The following is a 22,667-nucleotide window of genomic DNA, read 5'->3' as shown; positions in this document are numbered from 1 at the left end:
TATATGATTCTCGGCAAATATTTGCTGGTAAAATTGAATTTGATGTTAAAACTTAAAGTGCCGAATGACTGCACGCCTCTCTCGAGCCATGCGAGTCTGCAAAGCTGTTCTTAAGTGGAATGATGATGTAAGCTAAATGCTAACTGTGAGCGTTGGCCACTACGAAAAGGCTCTCTTTTTATGTGTTCAGCACCAAAGTAATCCATATGGATAAGAAACAGTAAAAACTTATATGATTTACTCATGAAAGTGGCCACTTTCTCATTACTTTCATATATTGTTTTAGTAAGTATCCAAAACATACAAGTTTCATTATATAATTTTTCAAGGGATCTTATATCTGTTTTCACTCTTGTATGCTTTTCATACAAGTTTCACACAAGACAGATACAAACTTTATAAGATTTATATATATCTTTTCCATATACTGCAGATATTACCTGATCTTAAGCAGGCTATGCTCAGAGTTTAAATCAGCTGGAAGTGACAGGTTTATTAATATAGAGCAATGTAGATTCTCTGTTGAAGAAATGTATTGTAGGTGCAACCTGTTGAGGTTAAAAACTACAAAACTAAAAACTACTACTGCAAAACTACTACAGCATAAACTGTGTTTCACTTTGTCACTGGAATTTGCATTTATTCACATTCAGATTGTGATGCAGAAAATGTATTTTTTTTTTAAAATAAAAAATGTACATTTTTTTGGTTCAAATCTGCTGCCAACACTTTTCTTGTTACACTGCTGGAATTTCAGCTATTAGAACCCAGATTACTAAACTGATAAATTACATTTGTAGGCCAATAAGAATACCTATTCAATCAATAAAATTCATTCAACTTTGAGCTGGCGACAGACTAAAGTGATTTCCGTGTCTCCTTTAGAGACAGCGGGGTGGTATCAGAGCTGAACACACAGACTAACCTTTACCTTTCAACTATATGCCTTTTAAAGTTTCACAGCTTTAATGTGCAGCTTTCATCTTAGAAATAAAAAGCAGCACTAAAAGCACAGTGAGCACTACTATAAAGATATCAATATATTTATTTTACCTCTGTGCACACTTTTGATGGTCAAATCGCCAATGAAGCTGAGTTTCTGCAATATTAGGTCTGCGCTCCTGTTTTATTTATAGTGTTGTATTTGACAGTTGCATTTTTTATAGATCTCTATCAGCTGTTCCTCTGGTAATGTCTCTGACTGGAGTAAGGAGTGCTCAATCAATCCATTTTGTACAGCAGAACTGTCAAATGACACGTCAAGTGCCCCCTTTTATGTGAGAGTGCACATAACCTGGAGCAGAAAGCGTGTGTCCGAAATGAAAGCTGGCAAACACCATCGTGATAACTGTTAATCCAAAGCTCAAGTTTTAAGCTTGTCTATGTCAAACATGCTTCATTGTATATCTCCCAGGTGTATTATTTACTGTGTATATAAACATGCTGGTATGAGAGCATTTCCAACTGATTCTTGACCTGGAGGAAAGTTCTTAATTTTAATTTGAGTGAAAACCATGGCTGCCAACCTCTTATATACAATGAAAATAAATAAATAAGAAATCAGTGAATCATGAGGCCATCATGCTGTGTCACTTGGAAACTGTGACTATACAAAGATTTTTGATATATTCATAATAGTCAGACACTTTCACCTGCTGATGGCCATTGCTAAAAAAAAAAGGTTAATCTTTTTTATAACAGCAGTACATTATTTAATTACTTACTCTGAGAAAGTCATTTATCACACTGATTGTTACAATAATTTTTCGTTATTCACTGAAACGATCCAAAATGCACTACAACAGGATATAAAAGCGACAGTTATTGTGATTTGGCACTATATGGCAAGTAAAATTGAGTTGAACTGAACTGTCCTATAAGCAACATAAATCGTAGGCTACAGTCCTGGATGCAGTTTGGATTTCACCACCCTGCTCTTGTTGGTTTAAAGTAATGTTCATATTGCCACTGTAGGCCACTCTGTTATTTACCTCCTGCGCACAAACTGAAATCTGTTCATTGTGCTCAGTTTTTCTCTTTTAACCCGCTCACGGTGCAGATAACTGAAGCCCCCCTGCTTTTAAGCAAGCAGCAATATAATTGTCAGTGTCACGTAATTACTGAATTTAGCTGTTAGATTACTTCATATGTGATGTTAATCCTGCTGCACCACCAGTGCTAATGGCTCCACAGATTATAATATAAACCAAGACGGCCCATCTATTTCTTTTTTCTTACCAAGCTTAGCTTAGCATTTTTGGCTGCTGCCATATTTTTTAATCCAAACGTGCCCATATTTGGATGAAGGATTGAAGTTTTAACACTGGCCAGCTTTGTTGGCAAACTATCCCACAAACACAGGTACCCCTGCCTACCAAAACTGTGGCACAGGTAACAGAGGATACAGCTGCCTGTGTCAGATCACATGATGAGTTATTTAAAAAAGAGGCATTATTCACAGGTGGTGTTATAAAGTGTTACCAAAAAGATTACTAAATTCCTTTTTGATACCAGATGATACATTTGCTAATTTTATTGCAAAATTGGGCATTTTAACATTTTGGGATGAGCTTCAAATGGCTACTAGAGGAACTGCTGTTTGTTTCGCACTTTTCATTCCTGAGGGACTAGTCAGGTAGGCATCAACATAATCAGGCCTGACCGATGTGTTCATAAATCTTTGCACAGAAATGCCTATCAATAAAAAGTAAACCTCTAGTCATTGTACAGGAGAACTTGAAACTGCCGCCCTGATAAAGTAACAAACCCCCACCTCCTTTACCCTTTACCATTCAGGATTTGAAGTAAAGGAGGAGCTTCATAAAGGTGAGACCCATTTGGGTTTGTGTTAGTCAACAGATGGCTGACCTTTTCCAACCTGCTTTCTAATGTCAGAGTTGTGCTGGAGGAAAAGTCGGAAGCAGCGTAAGGTCAGATGTAAACCAAGGTGGAAATCCACTGCTTTTTGTTTTAGTTTAACTTTAATACACAGATAAAAATGGCCACTCCCACACACCAGTTAATATGAGTATGAGTACATTTCACATTGTTTTAACAAAGCAATCAGTACATTGATGGGGCAGGGATAGCTCAGTAGGTAAAGTGGTCGCCCCATGATCGGAAGGTCGGCGGTTCGAATCCACTTAACGGCTACCCTGAGGTACCCCTGAGCAAGGTACCGTCCCTACACACTGCTCCCCGGGCGCCTGCTTAGTGGGCTGCCCACTGCTTCACTGAGTGAATGGGTCAAATGCAGAGAAAAACAAGTAATTTCCCCATGGGGATCAATAAAGTATCCATTATTATTATTATTATGACATACACATTGTTTCACCTTCATGACCCTCAAAGTTTCATCTGTCTCTGCTTTCGTTATTTGCTTATTTTGGGCTATTTTTCACATGGATGCTGACTTTCATTGCCGAGCCTGTTTGAATTAAGACACAACTGTAATAGTAGGAGCTACATCTAAGAAGATGGAAATGAGCTTGAATCCTCTGTGTGAGCCCCGAGACTTAACACACATTCATGCTCACAGTAGGCTGCAGGCAAAAAGCGTAGCGCTTTAATTGGGCCCTCAGAGAAAACAGCGGAACAATCCATCCAACAATTCATTATGCATTTAACAGATGATTAACATTACTGAAATACATTATGGTTCCACGCTGTTATTGTGTTTTTGTGTGCCATCATTTAGACACTACAGAAGTAATAATCTCATCACAGTCGAGTCCAACAAGTACACGACAAGAACAAGTGAAGCAAATCACTTTCTTTCTTGTTGATTGTATTCCGCATTATGAATTTCAGTTTGTTTAACATCACACGGTGACATCAGTGTACGGACTGCGAAGCGATGTTCTCACCACTATTCAACGAGCAAATTGATATTGTGTTGGCACTGGTGGAGCTCATTGCCTCATTGCCCCAATACTTCAGAGACAGCATTTGTTTACCATAATTTCAGTTTTTCATTTCTGCTGTTCGGCGACCGTTCGTGGCCATTTGAAAAACTAATAGAAGCTGCATTGAAAACATAGATCTGGATGTTCTTTGGAGTTTACCTAACAAGGAAAGGCTTTGTGTGACTCAATGTAGAAGAAAGAAATGGAAATTTAGAGTATGTTGATTTAATGGTGTGCACCAATGATGAAACTGAGCATGTATGCTATGAATTTGCAAGGACATTGTGAACATGCTGAAGTTCATCAGCTATGTTTACCACTATACAGTTAGCATGCTAATGTTAGCACCAAGAGAAACAAGGACAAAGAAAAGCTGATGTGGTCTATAAAGCCAGTTAAAAGGCCAAATATATTTTTTGGCCTTTTAACTGGCTTTATTGGATAGATACAGTAAAGATTGCCAGGAAAGTCATGCAGCAAAAGGCCACAGGTTGGACTCGAACTCTGGCCATGTGGCATATGGTTGCCTGCGCATCTGTCTGAGCTAAACCAGCACCCTAAAACCTGTAAGGTTTAATTGGGAGTGTGTTATAAAGCCCTTCAACATAAAGGGCTTTATAACACACTCTCATATCAGTGAGGGGTTCATAACTACAGTGTTCACCGGTGTGTTGTGTTACAAAGTAATTTGCTACACTACGTTTTTCTGTTCTTCTGTTATCTTCGTGGCAGGTGGAAAGAAAGAAAACAACAATCAAACAAGTTTCTTTTTTCTTGTGTATTTGCGCTACAATCAGCAGATTTCAGTTTATGTGCAGGAGGAGGAAAATGGGGGAGCGGAGGACTGGAGGAATAACACAGTAAACATCCAGATGGAATGAATGACTAATTAAGTCCATGGCAAGAAACCCCTTACTGTCACACAGTAGATTAATTTCAAAGAACAATTATTGAACACAAGATAAATTAACTATTTTTAACCATTGCAGTTAGCTGTGTTCAGTCATCCTTGAGGGGCAAGGTGTGATTTTCTTTTCTATCATAGGCTTCTATAAAGGTTCTGAGAGCTTAAGGTTCTGTGTGTGTCTTTACCGTAGTTTAGTGCATTCATTTTAATATTAAAAACTCCCAGGGTAATTAGCTGTGGCTCAGGTGGTAGAGTGGGCCATCAGTCCCCAGCTTCTCCTGTGCATGTCTCAAATTATCCTTGGGCGATATACTGAACCCCAAGTTGCCCCAATACTGAATGTGAGATACAAGGTGTATGTAATCAGCATCTAGTATATGAAAGAAATCGCAGCTTAACTATCAAGCTACATGCATTTTAAATGTCTGCATCCCCACTGTTACAAATCCTGCCTCAGCTCACCTAAATTCACTGCCATTAGCGTCTCTCCAGTGTTCTGTCGTAATAAGGGATAAAAGATGTGTTTTTGTTAATTTGCTTAGCTTCATTCTATCAGCTGGATAGCATTGTTCGCCATATGCAATCTAGATAAAGAGCACTTTACTGGTAGTGAAAATTTCATGTCTGAGAGTTTGGGGATAGCAGTAAAAAACCCTCACAGGTGCTGTCTCTGCAGGAGAGCCACTCACTTTCCAGAGGAGGTGTGAAGTCACACCCAAAATCTCCCCAGAACGTCCAACATGGAGCCATGGTGGTTATGTATGCCTGTGAGCTCATCACTTTGTTCAAATACAGGCAGAGAGAAGCCTGGGTTGTGAGAACTCTTACTGCACTTATCTTAAGGGCTCTCAATATATGCTAGTACTTTGCTTTCAACAGTGGCCTTCGTTGGGGTTAAACTTGGTCATTACTGGATGATGCTAACATATCTAATTTGCCAGGTGAGCAGGAGTCATGTAGAGTGGAGATTTCTATTTAGCATAATAGAAATGCTAAATAGAAATAGAAATAGAAATAGAAATTTCACATAAGAAAAACATATGTCTTCAGTTGTAAGTATATGTATCCCCAATGCCATCATTTCTCACAGCTAGTATATGCTGTGAAATATGTTCAACATTTTCCAAACACATTGGTTAGTAGACATCAAAAATGGTGTTTCTTCTCATCTTGAATGTGAAATCACAGTGTCTGTAAATAAAAAGGGCAGGGATAGCTCAGTAGGTAGAGTGGTGGCCCCATGATCGGAAGGTCGGGGGTTCGACTCCACTGAACGGCTACCCTGAGGTACCCCTGAGCAAGGTACCGTCCCTACACACTGCTCCCCGGGCGCTGCACTGGTGGCTGCCCACTGGGTGAATGGGTTAAATGCAGAGGAACTATTTTCCCTATGGGGACTAACACGCACACTTTACTTTACTTGTCTAACAAAAGCTAAGCTCACTTCTGTGCATTGCTTTAAGATAGACCCATTTACAATACTTGACGTAATATGGAAAATAAATTAGACAAAACCTCTTCAAGCAAAGAAACAGAGATCATCCAATGGCCCCCAAAAGAATTAGAACCTGCACAAATATTTGCACACTGACACTGTGGTTCTCATACAGTATTCATCCACTTCAGCTGGAGTTTTACATCGTTCACCTCGAGTGTAACAAAAGAAAAAGGAAGCCATAGACTCCCCCATGTCATTTTGCTTCACCTTCAGCGCAAAGACTGAGCTTCTCTCGCTCCGCACCTTTGAAAGCGTACATAATGTTTTAGTGGTTTCCCACCTGCAGGGTGTTGACCTTGTCAGTGGTATTTCAGGCTCCGGGGACTTCTCTCACTTGGCTGCCACAGCCTGCAGGTGGATGAAGGGAGGAGTTGTCATGGAAACCGGCCACTGGGATGGGACACGGTGCAGGCTCCGCCGCACGCTTTGAAAAGCTTTCATTGATAGCTGTCCCAATGAGCTGATTTCCGGTCTGTTACTAGGCTACCCGCTGAGTCTGTATAAAGGCTCGCCCATTTCCTGCAGATTAAAGGACTGCAGCGGATGTTTCAAAGTAGCACTTTCAATGCTCAGGTTTTACAAATGCCCGACCACTCATGAGGTGTCTTCTTCTTGCAGCATGAACAACATTCCTGATATTTCCTTGCACAATCTATAATGATTGTGTAAGTGTCCTGTGATGATATCTGTTCATTGAAAACTATAATTGATGACAGAGAAACAGCTGCTACACATAAAGTAATGAATGGCTGATGAACTGTCCATTGTTTTTCCCCCTGCAGCGTAGGAGATTTGTCTCCATTGCAGCAATAATTGAGGCGAAAAGGGGCGTCGAGAGCACGCAGGAGAATGAACATGTTGTCAGGGGAGACTAAACGGAGATCGTCTGATTGCACCACAAGGCCCAGAGCTGTCAGTCAACATCAGAAACAAACAGAGCTTCAGGACTCCCACCGGAAAGACACTTTTTCTAGACACAGAGCCATCCCATTTTGGATTTGCATTGCGATGTAGTTCTGGACCTCGCTAGGACAGTGCTGGGCTGCACATTACTCAACATGAATTTCTCTGTTTTGTTTTGTTTTTTGCAGAAAGGGCACTGCATAATTTTACTGACGGAGAAGCACAGATGATGCTAATAATATTCCAGCGAATGAAAATCCAACATGGCACACTGATTAATAATTTTCAGCCTGAGAAATGATGTATAATTTATGAAGCACAACATGCAAAATGAGAATATGAGACAGTTGGGTAATTATTAGAACGGTTGCCTGGTGGAAAACAGTGCTGCAGCCTTTACTGTAATTGTTGATTATCCACAGTCCCCATTTCCTTTGGTTTGTCTCGATTATGTTATACTTCCTGGGGTGTTTTCTTTCTATTATGGACTTGGGAATGCTATGGCAACAAAAACATCCACTGTCTTGGGTTTGATTGACTAAATTCTTGGTTTTTCAAGTTACTGTACCTACTCTAAGGCATATTGTGCAGTAATTATAGTCTTCTGAGAGAAGAATTTAAATTGTTCTATGATAACTGCATCTTCAATTTTCTTCCCATCAACACAGCCCAAGTCTAAGTGTTGACAGACTTGGGTTACAGCCTAACACCTACAGCTATTCTCATCATACTGATATTAATAAAACCCAACATAGGATATTAATAGATGATGAGTTTTCCCCTTTAAGAATAATTTCGGCTGTTAAACCTTTGCTTCGGTCTGTCATTCATCAATTAATCGATGGCTGCATGCACCACACAATGGTAAATGAATGGTATTGCAATAAAAAAAAAAGGCTTGGTGTTGAAATCATGGTTTAGAAAATGTGAGGAAAAAAGATTTTATTTAACTTGTTCCTCAACGAACAACATGTTGGTGTGTGTAAACCACAACAAAACCAGTGATTGTAGACATATTATAGCAAAATAAGAAACAAAGTATTTAAGAAAGTTAAAAAGCCTTACATCTAGTTACCTAGTTTATAACATTCATATTTCTATTGCTGGCTTACAGCAGTGGCTCTGCAAACTTAAACTCTAAATTAAACATATGGTTATTTTAACGGACAAAAAGAAACTTAAATCATAGCTGATACAACGTTACGGAAGAATTTCTAACATTATTCAATAGACAGTATATCAAGTCTAAACATACTTTGTCAGCTTATATTTGAGTTGATAGACAAATTAGTATATATATATATATATATATTTCAGTGCACAACAGTCAACGGTGAAACTGTTTTACAAGAGAAAGAAAGATTACAGTCTCTAACAGTTTTGCCAGAGAAACGAATCAAAAACATCTTGGATTTCAGTTTTTTTTCCTTTGCTCACGCGTACCGAATCCGTGACGATGCTCATGCTGTGTTCATCGAAACGAGTACTAAAAGTAAAGCACAGTGACTACTAAGTCCAGGAAGCTAAACAAAGCTGCCGTGTTGTGTGTCAAACTGGGTAAAAAGGCAGTATGCTAAACTAGAGATTTGAAAATGGCGGTTCATCGCCCACTTCAGTCTGAGAGAACAAAAAATAAATAAATCAAGAAACAAGAAAAGGAAAAGGAAAAAAAAAATGCTCAGTTCACTTTTACACAAAGAAGCAAATATGTATATTTGTGCTCCTAAAACAGTGTCCCACTTGCAAAGCTGCTTTCACCACATGTAATAACTGCGTGTGGTGTCCACCTGGCTGGGTTTGGTCTCAGAAGAACCCTCTTTGTCCTTCTCACTGTCTGCCTCCCAAAGATTGATAAGGGGGGGGTACAGCTCATTTAGTGGTATTGATGAGGTTTTCTGCATATACTTTTTCAGGGAATGGTGATAATTTTTCCTCTTCCACCTCTTGGCAATGTAGACACCCAGGGAGGCCAGGCTGATGACTGCAAACATTGATCCCATGACTGCTGCAAGAGCAGTGTTGGTCCCTTGGTCTGACATTTCAACGGCGAAGGTAGCCTGCTTTGTCGTCACATTAACGCATGACTTTTGCGTTTGCTGGTGGATGTTTGAGACAGTGAGGCACACCTCATACTCCGTTGCTGGCTGTAAATGTGTCAGGTTGTATTCATGAACATCCACGGGTACTCTGGCAGTGTAAGTAATATGTGGGTTGTCTATTTTCATGGTTGCAGATGACCACTTGAGGTTAGAGGTCATTACATTGGAGTTTATTTTCCAGGCAACGAGAATTGAGTGAGATTCGGTCTGTTTGACATTGATCTTCATAAGCTGCGTGCTGTCTAACAGGGTGCCGTTCACCCTTATGGCAGTCACTCTAGTGTCAGCTCCCTCTGAGTTTTCGGCCACACAGGTATATCTGCCAGAGTCTTCTACTTGGATATGAGAAATTCTCAGTGTACCTTCACTACTGAGGCTGTACTTGTCAGATATGGTGTCGATGGATATCTTGTTTCCCATGGGCGTCACCCAGTAGATTTCAGGCTCTGGCTGGGACATGGCTCTGCAGTCCAAGTCCACAGTCACTCCAATGTCCAAATTTTGGTGGCTGGGGAAGGTATCGTGAGAAATCATGGGCAAGCACTGGTTTGCTAAGTTATTCTGCAAAACTTCACGCACATGCATACCCCTGAACTCTGTTGGCATGGCACAAAACATGGAAAGAGGTTCCATAAAGCGGACTGTTGTTTTGTTGGAGCTCATCCACTGGATGACACAGTCACAGCGCAGAGGGTTGCTATGGATGCTGATCTCTCGTAAGTTGGGCAGTGAGTCCACTGTGGACTGATAGAGGGCATTCAGAGCGTTATTGTTCAGCATAAGGCTCTCCAAAGCTGGAACATCACGAAAGGCCTGGCGGTGGATGTAAGAGAATTTAGGGTTGTTTGTAGCCTCCAACTTAGTGAGTTCAGGAAGATTATCCAAAGCATAACGGTCAATTGAAACTAGCTCTCCCATGTTGTTTATACCAAGCTCCTTCAGTCTCAGGATGTTCTTGAAATCTCCTTCTTGGATCTTGTGCACTGGGTTTTTGTTCAAATCCAAGAACTTAAGGTTAGGTAGTTTCTGAAGTGCTCTCTGAGGAACTCGGACAAGCTTGTTATCATAGAACGAGAGACTCTCAAGATTGTCAAGTCCTACTAAAGCATTTCCAGGAATGTCTGTCAAATCCATTCCAGCCAATACAAGGCTTCTCAGATTGCCCAGTGGTTTGAAATTAAAGTCCATTATTCCAACAACAGGATTCTCCCCAATCATTAGGATCTCTAGATTGGGTGTAGATTCAAACCACTGGCTGTTGATGGTCTTGAGTTTGTTGGAGTTGAGGTGAAGCCTGAGCAGATTATGGAGCCCAGAGAAGGCATTGGCAGAGATCGTGTTGATCTGATTATGGTTGATGTAGAGTTCCTGCAGGTTGCTGAGATCCTGCAGACAGTAATCGGGCATTTCAGTGATCTGGTTCTCCTCCAGGTGAAGTGTGGTGAGCTGGGACATATTGGTAAGACCAACATCTCGAATGCTACTGAAATTGTTCTGGGATAGGTCCAACTCAGTTAGGTTAAACAGCTGCTCTAGCTCCTCACTGGTCCTGGCAATATAGTTGCTCTGTAAGAGGAGAACCTGAGTGTCACTGGAAAGATTTCCTGGAATGCGTGTCAGACGAAGATCATTGCAGTCTACAGTGATGGCTTCTCTGTACGTGGACTGGGGGGTAAACCAGGGTCGGATCTCACACACGCACAGCTGGGGGCACTCATTGCTCTGGACAAAAGATAACCCTGCTGATACCAGGATCAGGCCAATAAACACCTGGCCCAGAAAAAGGCAGTCTAACCTCCATCTAGCCATGATGGAGAGGGACAGCAGGTGGGTCCAATGACTTGGGAAAACGGTGTGTTACAGTCATCAACCAGACTTTCCACAGATTATGTCCTTAAGTCCATGAAATCAAATGCTCAGGAAATTCACAGCAGGATCTTTGAGTTTCAGGATAACCTGAAAAGAAGAAGAAAACATGTATGTCATTATACTGAAAATAATCTCCATCTCATTTTTAGAATATAAAGGGTTGATACTTTTTAGCTAGCTTGTTATCTTGGCCCTAAGATTTGAAAAGACAACACCAGTACCGGTTTGTTGTCCAGACTGGAATAGCAACTATTTCCATATCCAGACACTGGTGCTAATTCAAGCTTTACAAATATCTTTGTTGCCCCGAAAATGGATCTTAGGGTGTATCCCCACTATGGGTACTGTGTCCGAGCACCTCTGATCTTTGTACTGCACTCCAGAGTTCTTGAAGATGTTGGCCCAGATGATGTTCAGTTGGACTTGAGCATAGTATACACTTAGTGTGATTACTGAGCAACCAAACACAGAACCCAAATCCTTCCTCAATGACAGCTGCCCTTGTAAAAATGAAGTAATTAACAAATCTATAAGGCATGTGAGAGGACAGTGTGTCACTGCTTCCAAATATGGACTCAATTAAGCCACAAAATGTTAAAAGAAAATCAGAAACTTCCTTAAGCTCTGCAAGAGCACTTCTCAAAAGCGTGAATGTGCGTGGGAGAGAATGGGTTGAAATGCTGAGACAACGTGAAGTGTGCTCAGGCCAGAATCATTAGGTGCAGTGTGAGCACTTACCAGTGGGGGGATGGGAGGAGGGGGTAGCAATTGTGCTTGGGCAAGGTACAGGTGCAACTGAGACCAGCCTAGTATATCCTTAATGACTTTTGTGCCTCTCTGACTGTTCTTTTTGCATATCTCACTCACTATTGGATGAAACATGATACAGAAATTTATGTTAAAACTTAAGTGAGCCTATATTATAACATGGTACATGGTAAAGATTATACCCGCTAAAGATCAGTATTGTTGCTGCCGTGGGCGTGTTAGTATGCTGATATTAGCATTTAGGTCAAAGCGCTACTGTGTCACAGTACACCTCACAGTTACCCCGACATGGATGTATCCTCTGCTTAATCTTGTTATCTGTAGGAATTAATGAAATATCAAAGATCGTTAATGTCTCTCATAAATGCAGCAATTACACAAGACAGAAGATTAAGTAAGAACAACTGCCTCTCCACTATCCTTGTGAGACTTGTCATTATTTGCAGCATCAACAGTTTTGAGAAAATGCAATTTCAGCTCATTACAATGCATGCACAAAACACTGCTCTGAACTACTTGGAAACAGCTCATATTCCATCGAGGGCTTTCATCTCTCCAACAGGCCCATAAGGACTCGATCATTAGCTTCTCCGAACATCATTACACCCTGTGAGATATTGGTACATGCCAAGCCTCAAAGAAAACAAAAAAAGATGCACTGCTTAATTTTTAATGCAGTGTCTTCAGCATTCAGAATTTGGGGCAAACATGAAAAAAAATGATTTCAGCGGGCCTAGGATTTTTTTTTTTCACAAATAGCTGAATATAGAAAGAAGAATGTCAAAAGTTTATTTGTTCAGCTCTAACAAGGCTTAAGACTACAAATTCAAGGAGTGGGTTGTTAGTTGTGAGAAGAAGAGAAACCTTGATCTGGCCATGCAGTCGCTTTGTTTAAGGAGTAGGAGCTTTAAGTGGTGTGATGGGCATCTGCTAGCCCATATGGCAGTAACACCTACTTCACGGAGTTGGAAGATAGAGCATTAAATCTGGCAGCTTTTACTTGAAAGCACTGCCACGTTTTAGACCCCTCATTGTGTATGACAGCAAGTGAAATACAGTCATTACATTTTTATCTAGGACTGATAATGCTGACTTTGGTGTGGACGTCAATATTGCAGCTACCCTACAGAAACTTTACTCTGACTCCTTGACTTTTCCACTGGATGAATTCAGATTATGTTGGTGATGCTCCAGGCAGTTCTTTTAGTGCACCCACGGTTGCTGTTTTGAGTGAATTGTCTCAATAATCATTGGATGCACTGCCAATAAAATATATCTAACTTGCCCTTTTGCCTCTGGAGATGAAATGTAAGATTTTTTGTGCAGCCACAACTTTTTAAAATCCAACGCTGTTTTTTATTCATTTATTTGTCGAGTATTTTCTCTCAAAATCAGACACAAAGGTAAAGAAATTCCCATCAGCTTCAGCTGTGCTTACTGCCTGTTAGCAAATGCTAACATACTTAAAAGCTAAACTAAGATATGGGAAGGCTTACCAATATGATAGCTATGATAATACTACATTATCATTGTCTCTGTTATTAATGTAAGCACATCAACTTTAGCACTTGGCTTAAAGCGATGCTGCGCAGCTTTACATTCAACATCCTTTCTTCTATTTTCGATTTGTTTACATCTTTACAGCACAAATGCATTTCTCCCACTTAATAACTATTGTCACTGCTGTATCTTTACTAATGCTAATTAGTAATATTAGGTTGTCCTCAGTGGTTTTTCAGTAAACCACAGAGACACTTAAGCTACCCCCTAAGTTAATTAGGTCTATTTAGGACTCCACCCACCCAGTGTAGAGCCACACAGCAGCCTTCACAATGGTTCCACCTTCTTTGTGGTCAACACCAGCTTAAGAAGATACCGCTTAAGAGGCTTTCGAGCAAGAAAGCTGAGTAATACATCTGAATGCAAACTGCCTGGCAACAGCACCAAGGAGACAGCAACGCGACTCTGTTCCGCCTATACCAGGGATTCCCCTTGGACAGGGCGGAGCATTGGTGAGACAGATCTTGTTTTTAAGCTAAAGGCTGGTATTTTGTGACGATTGCTGCGTACGCAGTCGGGGTTTGGCAGATGGAGATGATGAAGTGCAGATTAGCTGGGTGTAGTGTACTGGAATCAGACCCAGAGGAGAGAAACAGGTCACTTGGCACTTTAATTAATAGCAGCACATCAGTGGAATCTAAGACTAGAGAGCGCGAGAGCAGCGTTAATGCACGGATAATCTCGTTACAGAAAGAATTGTTTAAGTGCTTGTTTGTCACTTGGTCAATGACTAAATGTTCTGTTGTTATACAGTATTTAAAATGATTTAGCTGAGTTCATGGGAATATCTTCAGAAACATGGATAAAGATGATGACAGTATATGTAACCTTTTTAAATTTGTTCTGTAAATATTGAAATTGTTTTGCATAAAAGAGCACAATTAATGATAAAGGTCCATTCTGACACTGTTAGATCAGTGTCATCCTAATGAAATGACGTGTTTCAAAGCAGTGTTTAAATCCATATCCACGACATACAAAACATGTTTAAAATATGCCACACATCAACATTATAAGGCAGATGTAGGAATATATTATTGTCTGCCCTCCTGTATTTAACACAAATGGGGATAATCTTAAATTCTCCCCGCCTGCTGAATGCTGACAACTTTGTCAGCTTTGTCCTCTTTATACAATGTAAGATTAAGAAGTTTCTTATCCCTTTTGGTACTGTACATAAAACACAACTAATACTTTAAATGCTGTTTTGATATATCTACAACCATGTAAAAGGTGAAAATTACATAAATATCAGAATCCTGATTTTTTTTCCAAACACAGGGTGAAAGATGTCTGGGGCCAAAACTGATAAAGGTTGCACAAGTCAATTGTGAGCACAAATACACAGGGAAGCTTAAAGAACCCAGGAGGTGGAGGAAAAATCAACAACACAACAGCAAAGGCAGGAAAGAGGAAAAACCAGGTTTTAACCACAGGTACCTCTGAACCTGTGAATGGGACACTTGAACCAAACGCCACAGCTTGAGATTTCAGCTCTGTCACCTCAGACATTAATAGCAGTTTGTTATGAAGTGTTTTGTGTCACCTTCTCATCACACCGATGGGTAGGTGTTTTAACATCACAGCTCACAGAAATGCATCGGTAACCTGAACTGCAAAACTTCTCAACTCTTCGACAGACACACATTTATTTTTCATTAGTCTGCTTGACTCTTTTTCATTTCAGCTCTCATGACTACTTTTACTGTATAATTACACATTTTACCCACACAGGCACACTTCAGATAGGTTTCAATGCAATGACTGCAAAAAAGAAAAAAAAGATCAGTTTCACAATTCCTTCCACAGGAAACTGAATGATTTTCTCTGCCACCTTCATCATTAGTGGGTTAAGTCTATTAATACAATATCTACGCAGTTAGCAAAGTGATCTTATGGTAATCACAGCAGCCCTTAGAGTGAAGCCAGATGCACCTATTAACGCTAATGGGGGATTGTGGCTTGCTTTCTAAATTTCAGATCTTGGCAGTGTCCTTTAATGATTCATTTCCTGGGATTTGACAAAATGCATTAAGCTCATCTCGTGGTAGGGCAGAACTTTTTCATAGTGCCAAAAGAAATTCACTTAATTACCCCGGGTGGGCACAAACGGACACCTGTGAAAACAGCTGCACATTATCTATGGAAGACTTGATTTCTGCTGTGCAATGCTCTGGTGAGACACATCACAAAGACAAGACATTATTAAGATGAAATTTAGGCATTTGTTGGTTATTTAAGCTGTGTCTAATGCAAAGCACATCCATCTTTTGCATCACAGTATCTCACGGTTACTCAGCTTCCTCCTTTCAAAAAAAGTGAGCTGACCCCGCCGTTTAGTTAGCCCTCAATCCACTGATACCTCAGTGGATACTCAAGCATCACAACAGGGCGCATAGCTCACATGTAGATTACATAGAATGTGAAAAGGAGGCTTTTATAACATTTGTTCAAATTGTTACATGCATAATTAAATTAATAAGTACACGCAGGTGCCAAATCATGTTTTTTTGTAACTCTGTTTCCTCACCTTCCTGTCTTCTTTCCTGTCTTGTCACTTTTTAATAAAGGCAAAAGACAAAAATAAATCTGAAAAAAGAAAGAAAAAAAACAACAATTACAGCTCGTTTTCACCAGCTGCACATGTGTGCTTCAATAAAAGCTCTCAAAGATTAAAAAACATACAAAAGAAAAGCTGAAACCAACAGGCAATTTATTAATTTGTTTCATATGCTCTAAATCAAAAACATTTTAACGAATAATTTCCCCATTGTTATTATGATGGGTCCCATTTATTTGGCTAACTTCGAAGCTCATCCACTTAGCATGGATAGCGGCAGGTACAGAGTCTGTCAGTACAACAGAGTCTGTCATGCTGTAAAAGCCGACCCCGGTCAGTTTAGAAACTTTTGATGCAATACTTAAAATTTCACACTCTAATGGGAACCGGGACACATGGCATTTACATCTGACCTCACACATCCCTAAAAATATCACATTTGTCTGCAGGAACTGGTGAGCCACAGGTCATGACCTGGCTAATATGCTAAGACTGTGTTTGATAATGCATCCAGTTTCCCTGCATCAATATCTGTAGAACGTGTCTGTGATGAGCACTTAATCGTGGTTCCTGTGTGTGCAGTGGAATATGTCATAAAGCAGCGGTCCACAACCTTTTTTGCGCCATGGACCGGTTTATGCCCGACATTATTTTCACGGACCGGCCTTTAAGGTGTCGCGGATAAATGCAACAAAATAAAACCAGTACCGGTACCGAAAAAAAGAAGATTTATTCATAACACACGAGAAAAGACCCAGGAAAACCGAGTTAACGATAAAAACGATAACAAAATAAAGCTGAAAACCGATAAAAACCCTGAAAACCACACATTTCACACCTGAGCCTCAACTCTCGCGGCCCGGTACCAAATGACTCATGGACCAGTACCGGTCCGAGGCCCGGGGGTTGGGGACCGCTGTCATAAAGTACAAAAGGTCTCTCTCTGAAAACGTTCAAGCTACTAAATTATGATGTCTGTCTGATTGCATTTTTCCCCTTAAATGTAACATCAACTGAGCGTAACATGCGAAATATGAAAAGGAGATTTAATAAATGGATAACAAGAGTTTTGCATTAGGGCTCTCTCGGGAGCCTGAAATAGAACTCTCCCTTCTGGTCCAGGTTCACCTTTTAAGTTTTACTTTATTAGTGTGCACGGATTAAAAAGACAAAACAAAACAAAAAAACAGATAAAACAGAAATGAGGGAAAACAAATTACAGGCGGAGCAGGTGAGATAAACAACCCCAGGGTGGCTATAAACACATCATGACACAAAGGGAACCAAAGTGAGGTGACAAAAACACTCCTGAATTAGATGAGAGAACCTGAGTGACGGGAAGCGATATGTTCTACAAATAACACAACAAGAGGTCGAAGTGAAAAATATAATCTACCTAAAATGTCAGTTAACAAAATAATGATAATTATATATTATAATAATATTGTATAATGTAATAATAATAATGGTTAAACCTTCCTCGGCGGCTCTTGCAATGTAAACTTTTTATTATTATTATTATTATTATTATTAGGATGATGAGGTCATCCGCACTTTTCACTTGCCTTCCTTGCAGGGTCTCAAATAGCCGGTGTTACGTACACGTTCATGTATTTTTGGAGAGCACTGTGACAAATTAGTCACCATGCTGGATTTCTGCCATATATTAACATATGAGCAAGTGTGAAGGCTCAAGTGATTTCATAGCAGATGACTCACTTTAGGGTTTCCCTGGCTGGAAATGACAGGGCTACTTCATCACCAGGAATGTACGCATTATTTATTTTACAACAGCTTCATTTCTACACTTCTTAAAATTGTTTCACCTTCAGCCAGAGAGCCCACGATTTCCAGTGTGTAGAAATCTGCATTTAGTGCATTTGATGCATACTGCAAGTCTGAATTACACAACAGAGTCTCGGAGGAACAACAGTGAGTGAGATCTTATAGTAAGCGGGACATGCAGACGTTGAAATGGCACAAAACAGGCGGTTTGAACTTGCTACTGATCCCAAAAAAAACCCCCAGTACAGGATAAATTACCCAGACAAAAGCTGAAACGACTAAACAGTCAAATGAATAGTCAATCAATAGAAAATTAACCAGAAACTGTCTCCAAAGTGATGATTTAAATCTTAGCTAACTGAATATATTTGGGTTGTCACCTCTGAGGATGGAAAACGATAATTGCCACTTTTTAAACCAGCTTTTCCCCTGACTTTTAAAACAGCCGATGAGAAAAATAATAGGGAAGAAATTTTTTAAAATAAAACGTCTCCATGGACTGAATTAAACTTGAGCCTGTTTATGGGCTTTTTAATAGCAAAGAGAATGACAGATATCAACTTTGAAGCAGTAAAGAGTGACAGTAAAGCTGCAAGGACATTAGTGCTGATAATTATTTTTAATGATGATCTTTGTTCAGTTACTGATGTCACTTTTGTCTACTTTTTTCTCACCTCTACATATGTATCTATTTATGGGAAGACTAAAAGCAATTCACCAATGACTGATGACCTGTTATAACTGGATGATGTTCCTATAAGCTACTGCTGCAGCAGCAATGTGTTTGTTAAAGATCTCAAAGTGCTGACTGAAAAAAGTCAAAAAGGACTGTGCTTTTCATTTAATTTCCACAAAAGTCACAGTGACACACCTTCCTACAAATGTTCTAAATATCACCCGACAGGTGTATGAGAGAACACAGTGTCCAGTGCTGTTGGATCAGCTTTTAATCAGCCAAGTCCCTGGTACGAAGACTGTGTGATGTTGGATTGCTGCCTTCTGCACGCTCTAGCCTGGCAACTCCTGTCAACTTTGCCAAAACTACACACGTCTGTTGCGGGCTGCTTACTGCTGTGTTCTACGTTTTATAAAGGAAATCAGTGGATAACATCAAAGCCTGACTGTCCTGAAAAATTCCAGGGTTTTTTGGGGGGAGAAGAACTTTTTCTCTCTTTTTTTTTTTTTTTTTACCTTTTTCATACTTTGTTTTGTCAAAGCTTTTTTTTTTCAGGTCTTCCTCTATGATCCTAAAGACTTCTTCTTCAACTGTGATCACACCAGATGCACAAATGTTTTATTAAACTCTTACATGTGTGAATACGTGCCATTTATCTGGTCAAAGAGGAAGTGATAAGAGCATAAATGATCAAAGCGTGCAAATATAAAATATGTTTTATAGTTACAAAGCTGATTAAAGGTGCGCACCATAAATTTTACACATGGATTTCAGTTTATGGACACAAAAAGCTTTACTTAGCTGGGGAAATGTGGCAAACAATATATTTTGTAACTCTGAAACATGCTTTTGAACACTTACATACACAAAAAAATCCCTGATATCAAGCTACATTCTGGGAAAAGCAGGATGCTGTGGTTTAAGCGCTGATTCACATGAAACTGAGACTGAAGGTCAACAGAAGAGTCATTTTCTGCCATCATTTTTTACACCAATTCCCTTAACTGCACTGGGTGCAAGGCAGATATTCTAGTAAATACAACCTTTTATGCTTTTGTTAATTTTACAGAAGCTCTCCAGCAAAGCTATTTTAGAATTTGGAAAGCAATCCCAGAGCTTCCTGCTATGACGATCCTACTTTCACCAAGCTGGTAAATCTGCCTAGTTAAAAGCTTAAACTGCACCTGTGACACCTAACCTGCAGCACTTGGAGTTAAATTATTTCAAAAGATGATGTTAGTTGAATGACAGTTAAGTGTGTTATGTAAGCAAATAGACTCTTTCCTGTCAAGCCCCTGACGGGTCGGAGAGGAGTGCTGGAAGAAAAGGAACAACAACAGGACAAAATAAGTTTAAAAAAAGAAAGAGAGACACTGAAGACCAAAAACAGCTGTCGCAGATTTTCACTATGATTAGCACTCAGTTTCCATTCACTCCAACCAACTTCTGTTATCACTCGTCTGTTCTCCACACTGGGACTTTAATAACACACTACCACCTATCACTTAAGCCCTCCCACCATACCATGCACGCAGCCTGTATACTAATGTCTTTACCAAAGTGTCTGTGGAAGACAAAGCTTCAACGCCTCAGCCCTTCTTACAGGAATAATAGTGAGTATTTATAGACTCGGGACCTAACTGTCGGTGGTGGGGGTGGGGGCTTTAACCTCCCTCCCATGAGTTTCGATGTCTCCTAAAAACCCTACACAGAGATAGATGTAGAGAAAGACACCTGCAACATATGCACAGTAGGAGACTCTGTGCGTGTGTGTGTGTGTGTGTGTGTGTGTGTGTGTGTGTGTGTGTGTGTGTGTGTGTGTGTGAAAAAGAGAGCCTGGTGGTGTGTGCGCACTTTGTCCATGTGAGACCAGATGCTCCCTTGGCATGAAAAAGAAAATCAATCAGGTGATCCTGCCTCATCCAGCTCACTCGGTTGTGATGAACGATTTGACCTTCTGTTTGCTTTGCAAATCTGAGTGAAAGAATCAACTGAAGAAGGCCAAGCGAATGTCCAACCTTTAAACACTATTAACTCTACTAAAAAAACTGCACAGAGAAGCCTCTAATGTTAAATTGCTGAGGCGGCACTTTAATTTGACCCACAGCTCTCTGCGAGGAAACACGACTCTGGGCGCTTTGGGTTCGGGAAGAGGCCATAGACAGCAGAAATATAAATAATAATAAAAATAAAGAAAAAGTGAGGCGATTACGCAAGACTCCACGCATTAAAACACTCAAAAACAAACCTGAACTCTCTACAGCGAACCCCACGTCTGCCTGAAGTTTCGTTGAGTGATGCAAGGAAGCGGCAGCAGTCTCCCGTCACAAAAGCGCAACAGCTGCAGCGACACAAGCAGCGTTTATGAGCCACAATGGACCCCCCGCTAATGCAACCCCATTCTCAGCACAGCATCTTTCGCAGTGGGCCCCCTCCCCTCCCTCATGAGGAGACTCTGGCGACTATTTTTCTCTCTCGCTTAAACCGGAGGGATCGAGACATCTGCCGATACACTTTAACATTAATATGCAAATCACATCCACGCGCATCGCCGAGCACGCCGCACGTAGCCCCCGCTGGCACGGCAAGTGCCGCAACGAGATCAAAGTTTGTTTTCGGTGGAATAAGATTCGAGGCGTAATAAGAGTCGAAACGTGTCGTGCACTGTAAGGTTAAACGCTCTCACGTGTGTTCAGAGAAGACTGCAAACCTGAACTGATGGGCTGAAACCAGACTGCATGCATAAAAAAATGCCCTTGAGTGCGTCTGCATCCTAAATATACCCAAACTCGTTGCGTGTCTCTTGCAGGGGGAGACGGATATCCACACTCTGTGAATCACTACACACATCAAACATCACTAATCTCTTTCTGGCATCTTCGTTTTCATTTCTTTCTTATAGAAATTACAGTTCATGAGAGGAAACTAACGCGATAAAGCAGAGGGAACCTCTCCTTCCCCTCCTCCTGTCGGGTCTCACCTTGTTGGCATTCCAGTCTGATGTTCCCGAGCGCACGGGGTCCTTTATCCAGACACACGCGTCAGCACACAACAATAAACGCCACCGGTGCCAAGTGAACGGGGCTCATCAAACAGCGTCCTAACACATATTCCGGTATCCCGGTGGGTTCAGCTGGCGGCTGTTTACAGCGATTTGTCGCTCCGAGTATCCGATCAGTCCCAGGGCGCCTCGGAGAGAGGCATGGTGTGGTCTGCACAGAGATCTTGAACCTGCTGCAACCCGCCACCGACTGCGTTGTCGCTCCGATATTCCTCCGCTCTGCCACAGCCACTATCACCACCGCCACAGCCTGCACCTCCTCCTCCTACGGATGGGAGAAGAAAAATTATAAAAACACCTGGCGCTGTCCAGACCGCTCAGCTGATTACCCAGCAGGCTATTGGCTGAGAGCGCCTGTCTGTCACCGCCGGCCAAAGCAAAGCAGAGCACCATCTGCTCCGGGCTTGTGATGAGAACAAAGGCAGGAGAGGGCGGCGGGGTGGCGGAGCATGGGGCGTGGGGCATGGGGGGAGGATGTGTGTGGGTTGGGGGTTTGGGGGTGAAGTGGTGGACCTACAACTTCCCCTTTTAGCCTCCTTTAGATGCAAACCTCGAAGACAATATAATGTGTTACTGGACACGGGAGAATTCTTTGGATTATTATTATTATTATTATTATTATTATTATTATTATTATTATTATTATTATGTTCTAAATCCGAACATCGACTCCTGAGTTGAATGTTCGATTCTAAAAAGGATTCTAAAGTTCCTAAAATAAGTTATGATACAGATATTAATGAAAACTCAGGAATATTTCAATTTTAGTGGATGGAAGAAATTAAGATGGGAGCCTCGTCATCATGAAAAATGTCGTCGTGGCTTGCAAAACATACTGTAAAGCATACTGTGATATAGACAAACAGTGCTGATAAAACTATTTTTGTTCATTCTGAGATAGTAAGATGGCAATGAAAGAGTTCCACGAAGAATAAGCAAATTGGGCAATCCATGATACCATAAAAAAAACCTAAACAACTAAACAATGAAGCACACATGATGCCAACTGGTTTGCTTTAACCTCACTATAATCTGCACTACTCTCTTGGCACAAGTGGACGTCATACAGGCTTGGT

At 40.7% G+C, this 22,667-nt stretch overlaps 1 protein-coding gene across 3 annotated transcripts; it reads right to left on the bottom strand.

Moving 5' to 3' along the window:
* Positions 1-8,102: 8,102 nt before the first annotated feature.
* Positions 8,103-21,988, bottom strand: lrrn1 (leucine rich repeat neuronal 1). 3 transcript variants are annotated; one of them, XM_085405717.1, is made up of 2 exons: positions 21,511-21,988; positions 8,103-11,268 (listed from the first exon to the last, which is right to left on the bottom strand). In XM_085405717.1, the coding sequence occupies exon 2, from the start codon at positions 11,119-11,121 to the stop codon at positions 8,968-8,970; it is 2,154 nt and encodes a 717-aa protein (XP_085261843.1). In that variant the 5' UTR covers positions 11,122-11,268; positions 21,511-21,988; the 3' UTR covers positions 8,103-8,967. The 3 variants fall into 3 exon arrangements, with proteins under 3 accessions (XP_085261843.1, XP_085261844.1, XP_085261846.1); XM_085405718.1 differs by lacking the exon at positions 21,511-21,988 and adding an exon at positions 20,779-20,917; XM_085405720.1 differs by lacking the exon at positions 21,511-21,988 and adding an exon at positions 16,040-16,101.
* Positions 21,989-22,667: the final 679 nt, after the last annotated feature.

This window comes from Rhamphochromis longiceps, linkage group LG5 (assembly GCF_057381845.1).
Source record: "Rhamphochromis longiceps isolate RC_006_pf linkage group LG5, R_longiceps_female_GT1.1, whole genome shotgun sequence".
Classification (NCBI taxonomy): Eukaryota; Metazoa; Chordata; class Actinopteri; order Cichliformes; family Cichlidae; genus Rhamphochromis; species Rhamphochromis longiceps.
The sequence above is the reverse complement of the archived record's forward strand: the minus strand, read 5'-3'. Positions and strand labels throughout refer to the sequence as shown.